Source organism: Trichomycterus rosablanca, chromosome 7, assembly GCF_030014385.1.
Source record: "Trichomycterus rosablanca isolate fTriRos1 chromosome 7, fTriRos1.hap1, whole genome shotgun sequence".
In the NCBI taxonomy this organism is placed as follows: domain Eukaryota; kingdom Metazoa; phylum Chordata; class Actinopteri; order Siluriformes; family Trichomycteridae; genus Trichomycterus; species Trichomycterus rosablanca.
In genome coordinates this window covers 9,247,822-9,256,379 of record NC_085994.1, presented here as the reverse complement: position 1 = coordinate 9,256,379, position 8,558 = coordinate 9,247,822, and the positions used below count along the sequence as shown (strand labels likewise).

General features: G+C 41.6%; 1 protein-coding gene across 1 annotated transcript; it reads left to right on the top strand.

Moving 5' to 3' along the window:
* Nucleotides 1-782: 782 nt before the first annotated feature.
* emilin3a (elastin microfibril interfacer 3a) lies at nt 783-5,558 on the top strand. The gene is made up of 4 exons (XM_062998735.1): nt 783-943; nt 2,495-2,614; nt 2,771-3,396; nt 3,616-5,558. The coding sequence occupies exons 1-4, from the start codon at nt 783-785 to the stop codon at nt 5,556-5,558; spliced, it is 2,850 nt and encodes a 949-aa protein (XP_062854805.1).
* Nucleotides 5,559-8,558: the final 3,000 nt, after the last annotated feature.

Here is an 8,558-nt window from a genome sequence, read left to right as displayed (position 1 = left end):
GTAAAATTGGCTAAATAAAATGTATAAAACACTAAAATTTAAACTAATTAAGAAGGACAAATATCTTACTTTTTGTTGTGAAAACATGACATTTATTCCTTATTCCTGTCTTATTTACTTAGCAAAGGTGGTGAAGCTGGTAGAGCTGGTAGGGTGTCTTAGTATTTTTTGTAGCTTAGTTTACCAAATAATAAAGGTAGGTGGTCATTTATTTCACACTTCTATGTCTGGTAATTGTCATTATTTACATTTGGCCAGATATATTTACTAGAGCCAAAGTGTGTTCACTCCTCACCTCTGCGTCGGGTTTGTTGATGCCAGACCGCAAGTCCAGATGTTTCCTTTACTCATCAATAAGATCTGAATATACACCAAAACCAACTTTATCTTTTTATTAAATTACACACATAACTCACTTCAGCTTTGATACAATTTACTGATATGTTTTGTTCTGCCCATTTCTAATATATGCCTAATATATCTCCAGAAAGTCAACTTTACAGTAATAATACATTTGGTACCAATTTAGTCCTGCCCATTTCACTCACCTAAACCAAAAACATCATTTCATCCTGGTAGGTCATGTTCCAAAAATCCCCCTGTTTTGGCTGAGTGGAAAGGTGGGTGGGGCTATGCAAATTAGCTCATACCGTGACTTATTAGGTGGGCTGTGAGCACTGGTGTCCAGACCACAGAAGCCTGCAAAACTTCACCACTCCATGAGAAGGATCTTGCCCTTTATTTCATTTATGTTCTTCCTTTGATGCATTACTTTGCTGAAGATGCTTTGGCCAGATTTTCTTTGCCCACTCTTTTTTGTGAGTGTGGGCATAGCTGTAGTGGATGCTTTTGGTGCTTACCGTCCTAATCCCAACCATTTCAGTGCCTACAACTCGGAAGTGAATCCTAACTACAGCTCTGGGAAACCAACTGCAAGACACAAGTGAGTATTTCTACTGTTTTACACTAGGGTCAAGCTGACCACTGCAATTGTCAGCTTGGTCAATGGTGATTTTTGAAGGACTATTATGATTAATGTTTGTGGTTTATACATTAACTATAATTTTATGGTTACTACATTGTCAGGCAGAAATGAGAAAATTACTCATATCTCTAAAATTTTGTCTATTGACACATGACGACTTCAATATCTCGTGGTAGATTTAATTTCCGCTGTTATGGTAGAATGATCCACTAATATAATTTACTAATATAAAAACTCTACAGGATTGAATTCTAATGACTATGATGCATGACTTCAATTATTTATTAATATTATTTTACGTTAGTTGCTGTAACAGCTGTATCCTGTAGCCTAGTGGTTAAGGTACTGGACTAGTAACTAGAAGGTTGCTGGTTCAAGCCCTGCCACAGCCAGGTTGCTGCTGTTGGGCCATTGAGCAAGGCCCTTAACCCTCAATTGCTCAGACTGTATACTGTAATTGTAATGTAAGTCGCTTTGGATAAAGGCGTCTGTTAAATGCCGAAAATGTAAATGTATCCTAGTTTGTGTGAGTGAATGAATCCAACACATCACATTCATTACTCATCATTCATTACTCATCATTCATTCACATCTAAGGGCAATTTACAGCAGCCAGTTTCTATTCTGCATGTGTCTGGAATAATACATGGGAAACCAATTTATTCCTGTCCATTTCACTTGCCTAAACCAAAAACATCACCGTGGTATCCGGAGGAAAACCTGTAAAACTCCTCACAGTCAGCGACCAATGACAAGAACGCTGTACAGCACCCACTCAACCAGCTGTACCACATTTGCTGGTGTAAAATAAAATCCGTTTGTTTAAGCACTCAAAGGGAGCTTTTTTTTTTGTAGCTGAAGCTAACAGATTTAAACTACAATACATTTAAGTCCTTGCTTTTAGTGTTTCATTCATAGACACACCCTGAACACAACTGCACTGATAAATTCACACGATTAAGAAGCAAGTAAAACCGTTTCTTGTTCTGATTGGTTGAATATTGCCTGTCATTTCTCAGTACAGATGTTAATTTTTTTGCATTTAAAAATGATACATTTTGTGATCATTTTTGCAGCCTCTTGTGTAGTGAAAACACATTAGAACTAATTTCTTCTGATGACATATTAAAAAGTAATTAACCCTATCCTGGGCGGCACGGTGGCTTAGTGGGTAGCACTGTTGCCTCACAGCAAGAAGGTCCTGAGTTCGATCCCCAGGCGGGGGCGGTCCGGGTCCTTTCTGTGCCAAGTTTGCATGTTCTCCCCGTGTCTGTGTCCGGGAGCTCTGGTTTCCTCCCACAGTCCAAAAACATGCAGTCAGGATAACTGGGGTCACTGAATTGCCCTAAAAGTGAATGTGTGTGTGTGTCTACCCTGCAATAGACTGGCGTCTCGTCCAGGGTGTTACTTTGTGCCTTGCACCCATTGAAAAGCTGGCATAAGCGAATAAGAAAATGAATGAATGAATAACCCTATCCTTTTTTTCTTCTCTATTATTTCTTATTCTAGGAACCACTGTGCATATGTAGTGGAAAAGAGCGTTTCCTATACTGTTCAGGATGGTGCAGCTCCTTATGTGAAGGCCGAGTACAAAAAATGTGGCTATGGAAAAAAGTGTCCAGCAATTAAGTGAGTACTGTTAGGGTTTGCCTGATTTATTAGCTGTAATCGTCATCTGTGTTAACTTGTTACCTTATTTAGCTTTGAAAGAGGCAAAGTTGAGTTTACTTCATATTGGAAAGAGAAACTGATGACTTACATTTGTATGTATTCCTGTCCTCATAGGTACCGGATGTTCTACAAGCCAAAGTATAAGGTGGCGTACAAGACAATGACTGAGTTAGAGTGGCGCTGTTGTCCTGGATTCTCTGGTGTCGGCTGTACTCATGGACATGCACTTTATGGAATGAAAGCAATGCCCCCATTTAAAGGTCCTGCTCCATCATACAAGGGTGTGCCCTCTCAAAAAGGTCCCCAGCCATCCCTTAAAGGCCCTATGCCTTCTTACAATCGGCCTATGCCATCCCTCAAGGGACCAATGCCTCCTTTTAAGAGACCTATGCCTTCTTATAAAGGTTATTCAAACAAAGGCCCAATGGCTCAACCCAACTATAACAGAAACCACTGGAATCAACCATTAACACCATTTAATTCAATGGGTGGGTATCCTAGCCCTAATGTTCCACCATCCTATCCGGAAACCTTATATAGACCCTATACGGACCCTGAGACAGATCACCTTGATCCTGAGCCAGAACAACACAACCCGCTAACCAATGAACAAGATTCTGAACATGATCAAATTCCAGACGGTCATGAACCTTTAACAGACTATCAGGATGCCTTGCCAGCACCCCAGGAGTCAGTTCCTGAGACACAGGCTCCCTCTGGTGACAGTGAGCTAAACCATGGTGAGACTACTTTATTAATTAAAATATTTAAACGTGTTCTTAGTGTTGGTTTTACAGTCTGCATTATTGTCTGTTATAAATAACCTTAATATAGAACATATGAGGATCCTGAATATACATTTAGTTTTGCTAATCTGGTATCATTGAATGTTCTATTTATTTGTAAATTCATTGATTTATTTTCTAACATAACTATTCATCTGCATCTCATCACAATAGATACAGAAGAGAACAGTGCAACCATAGAACGTTTAAATCAAATGGAAGAGGATGTGCAGCGACTCTCACTCGGTATTGAGACTCTCCGTGCCAAGATGACAAGCTTAGAGGACCATCTGCGGGCCTCACTCAGAGAGGACACCAATCGCATGATCTCTACCATCTTATCTGCAGCTCCAGCTTCAGCTGCTGCTAAATCTCAAGACTCTGTTGGTTTTGAGCAGCTTTCTGGTGGGGCACCAGATCCAGACATTGACGGCTCAGATGCGTTAACGCAACTTCCAAATCTGGGTGAGCTGGCTGAAAAGGTGGCAGAACTGCAATCTATACTTCTGTCTAGGAGTGCAGAACTGTCAGAGATGAAAAAGACAGTTTTGGAACATGATAACACCCTGAATATGCTAAATAACGAAACAGTGAACCTCACAGACTCTCAAGCCCTGGAGACCATGGTGGATGCAAAACTTAGTGAAGCAGAAACAACCATGTTTGGAAGATTTGAGAAGCATATGAAGAGTGCAGAGGAGCGTTGCGATGGTCGCTTGACAGAGGTGGTGCTCCAGTGCAACCAGAAAATTATGCTGGGACAAGAACAGCTGGAGCAGGTTATAAATAGTAGTGTGATGGCTTTGAAGAATGAGCTTAGGAATTTCCATGCTGACCTTCAAGGCCTAGAACCTGAAGATTCCTGTTGCATTGCAATGTCGGGCTTGACCGAAAGACTTGTACTGATTGAACACTCGATGGACGGCCTGAACCAGTCCCAAGTGCACCTTCGGGCTGAACTTGGAGGTCACAGAGACCACGTGGAGGGCATGATCGAGGGCAGACTGGGCTATGTGGAATCAATTCTGACCACAACAGAACAACAACCTGGAGTTGGCAGCAGAATAGCCAGTAATGTAGAAGTATGCCTGGAGGAAAAGATAATAGACCTTGAAAATCGACTGTTTGCTGCAATTGAGGAACTTGGTAATACTACATCTCCAGCTTTATCTGAAGGTCAGGTAGTGACCACTTTGGCAACAGAAGTCGAGGCTCTTAAACAGAGAATAGAAGGTGATATGGAGAACATTCAGAAGCAATTAGGCTCTCTGGAACTCCTTTGCACTACATCCTGTGGCCCACAACCAGTCCTTACAGGATATTCTGCACCACTGCTAACAGAGGAAGAAGACCAGAAACACAACGAACTTAATAAACATCTTAGTGCACAGACAGAAAGATTAGACCAACTGAACACCACACTGAACTCTTTACTAACCCAGCTGGCTAAGAAACAGGACGAGAAGACACTTCAGGGTGAAGTAACCCTACTTAAGGTGAGCATACACTCTGTCAATCATACCCTAGGTGGACTGAAAGCCAATTTCGGAAAAGTGGTGCAAAAAGTTGGACAGACCAACCTCACCTGGCAGGAGCGTGAGGAGAGGATAGCGCAGCAGGTTAAGGGTGTGGTGCAGCTGGTCGGGCAGCAAGCCTCCATGCTTGGCGCCGGGGAGAGAAGGCTGACCCGTCTAAAAGGCGAGCTGCAGGATCTGAGACGCAGACTGGCCGGGGAGCTCCAGACCTGTCGCTCTACCGCCCTGGGTGTCCAAAAAGAGGTGAATGAGGTCGGGGGACGAGTGACTCGCATAGAGGGTCAGTGTGGTGGCCTGGCACGACTAACTGAAGATTTGGAAATGGTCAGAGGAGAACTGGAGAAGCACACAGATGGCTACTTTTCACAGGTCAACAACACGCTCCTCAATCATTCCCTCCAGCTTTCTGAACTTAAAGAGGGGCTGAAAAACTGCTCTGAAGTTCCTGGGTCTACAATGTCAACAGGCTTCATAACAGCAGGTCCGACAGTGTCAGAAAAATCAACACCCGAACCACCACAACCAAGAGGAGACCAGTTTATGGTTCCCAAACAGGGTAGAGATGAGCAGGAACTCACATGAGCTACATAAATTAAGGATGTCATGACTGACAGGTGACAAAACAGGGATTTTTTGTTTACAGAAATGGTGCCAATTGAATCAGTGGATTCAACAGTGAGATTGCAAGGATTTAACACATACTCCCTTCTATTAAGCTAGTCCAGACTAATTACAAATATATATATGTATGTATTACTTTTGATATATTTGAGGTCAATCCTGGTTTGCATCCACTAAACGCGGTTTTCCTTTTACATAAAACCACAGTAATGTTTACTTGGTCCTTGAAAAGACTGATTCAAAACTTTCACTCAGGCTAAAATACAGACGTGCAATCAACATCTCATTAATGTTTTTTTTATTCCATTTCTAGCTGTTTTATAGAATTTTGTTCGTTTGTTTATTAGGATTTTTTTTTTTTTTACCCCTTTTTCTCCCCTTTTAGCGCATCCAATTGTTCAATTAGCATCGTGCTTCCTCTCTGTCTATGCCGAACCTTGCCCTGACGGAGGTGATTGAAGCTAACCCGTATCCCCTCCGAAACACGAGCAGCAGCCAGATGCATCTTTGCCACCCACACATTGACGAGTTTGGCGCCACCTAGCGTTGCATGCGGAGAGACACACCCTAAGGGCACCCCCTCCCATCTCTGCGTAAGCGCCTCCAATCAGCCGGCAGAGAACTCAATCGCATTCTGACAGAGAGAGACCCACATCCGGTTCTTTGTCCCACCCCCCACATGAGCAACCGGCCAATCGTTGCTCATATAGCCACTCAGCTTCGAACCGGTAAAGCAAGGCTGGATTCGATACGACGCTTCTCAGAATCCAGCCCTGGTTGCAGCGCGTCTCTTTTTACCGCTGCGCCACCTGAGCGGCGTTTATTAGGATTTTAACGTCATGTTTTACACTTTGGTTACATTCATGACAGGAACAGTAGTTACTCATTACACAAGATTCATCACTTCTCAAGGTTATACTGAACACAGTCCTGGACAATTTAGTATCTCCAATTCACCTCACATGCATGTGTTTGGACTGTGGGAGGAAACCGGAGCACCCGGAGTAAACCCACGCAGACACGGGGAGAACGTGCAAACTCCACACAGAAAGAACCTGGACCGCCCCACCTGGGGATCGAACCCAGGACCTTCTTGCTGTGAGGCGACAGTGCTACCCACTTAGCCACTGTGCCACCCTGTATAGAATTTTGTACTTAAAATATAAGGATGTTAATTTATGTTGTTCATCTGTGAAGTGTGATACTTGAAAAATGCAGCTGACAGTCATTTAACTAAGTAAGTGCCTCTGCTATTGCAAATTTGTAGATTTAAATGACTTCAGACCATTAAATAAAGGGAACTTTTTAGAAGTGAAAACAAACACACTTTTAATTATTTAGTGAATAGTGTGTGACAAACAATTGCATTTTTGATTACTCAGTTGACCAAAATTAATAAATAAACCAATCTGGCTAACTGACCCAACTCAGACCATATAATCCATAAATATGCATATTTAACTAAATTTTAGAACAGCTAAAATGTTGTTGGACCTATTTATAGAGCCTTTTTCTAAGATTCACCTACTTCAGTCATAGCCATTTTCTTCAGGTCAAGAAACATGGCTGGCATTCGGAAACTTCTTGAAACTTCTTCAAGGGCTCAATTACAGCTCATCCAAAGTTACAACATAGCCCAGAAAGAACATGTTAAGAATTGCAGATGCCACCTTTAGCCACAGTAAGGTGCAGTGTTCAAAATCAACAATAAAAAATGAGATACCCATTAGAGGTGCAAGTGGTGGCACCTCAAATAAGAATTCCATACCAGAAAACCCCAATTTTCTCAATTAAAGGGCTTTAAAAAAAAACAATTGAATACAATTTCTCTATTAAAACAATATTTTTACTGTCAATTATTTTAATAAATTCTAAATAAATTATTGCTGTATAAAATTGTTTCTTAATATAATAATTTTTGTTTAACAACATGCATTGTGTTTTTTCTTTTGTCTTTTTGTTTCCAATTTTCAATTGTAACACTGTAATATATATATATATAGTGTGTCTTTTCTTTACCTTGTTTTTATATATTTGGAGTCATCCATGAATTTTCTAAAGGTTTTTGTATCAAAAAATAAAATGTACTTTAAAACTAAACTCTTCTTTATGAATTAAAATACAGTACACTGATCAGCCACAACATTAAAACCACTTCCTTGTTTCTACACTTACTGTCCATTTTATCAGCTCCACTTACCACATAGAAGCAATTTGTAGTTCTGCAATTACTGACTGTAGTCCATCTGTTTCTCTGCATGCTTTGTTAGCCCCCTTTCATGCTGTTCTTCAATGGTCAGGACTCTCCCAGGACAACTACAGAGTAGGTATTACTTGGGTGGTGGATCATTCAGAGCAGTGCAGTGACACTGACATGGTGGTGGTGTGTTAGTGTGTGTTGTGCTGGTATGAGTGGATAAGACACAACAATGCTGATGGAGTTTTTAAAAACCTCACTGTCACTGCTGGACTGAGAATAGTCCACCAACCAAAAATATCCAGCCAACAGTGCCCGGTGGGCAGCGTCCTGTGACCACTGATGAAGGTCTAGAAGATGACCAACTCAAACAGCAGCAATAGATGAGCGATCGTCTCTGACTTTACATCTACAAGGCGGAACAACTAGGTAGGAGTGTCTAATAGAGTGGACAGTGAGTGGACACGGTATTTAAAAACTCCAGCAGCGCTGCTGTGTCTGATCCACTCATACCAGCACAACACACACTAACACACCACCATCATGTCAGTGTCACTGCAGTGCTGAGAATGATCCACCACTCAAATAATACCTGCTCTGTGGTGGTCCTGACCATTGAAGAACAGGGCGAAAGAGGGCTAACAAAGCATGTAGAGAAACAGATGGACTAGTCAGTGCTTCTATATGGTAAGTGGAGCTGATCAAATAAACAGTGTAGAAACAAGGAGGTGGTTTTAATGTTATGGCTGATCAGTGTATGTGCT

Coding starts and splice junctions, on each gene's coding strand:
- emilin3a (XM_062998735.1), top strand. CDS start 783: ATGCTTTGGCCAGATTTTCTTTGCCCACTCTTTTTTGTGAGTGTGGGC. Junction 944..2,494: donor AAACCAACTGCAAGACACAA/GTGAGTATTTCT, acceptor TTCTTATTCTAG/GAACCACTGTGCATATGTAG. Junction 2,615..2,770: donor AAAAAGTGTCCAGCAATTAA/GTGAGTACTGTT, acceptor CTGTCCTCATAG/GTACCGGATGTTCTACAAGC.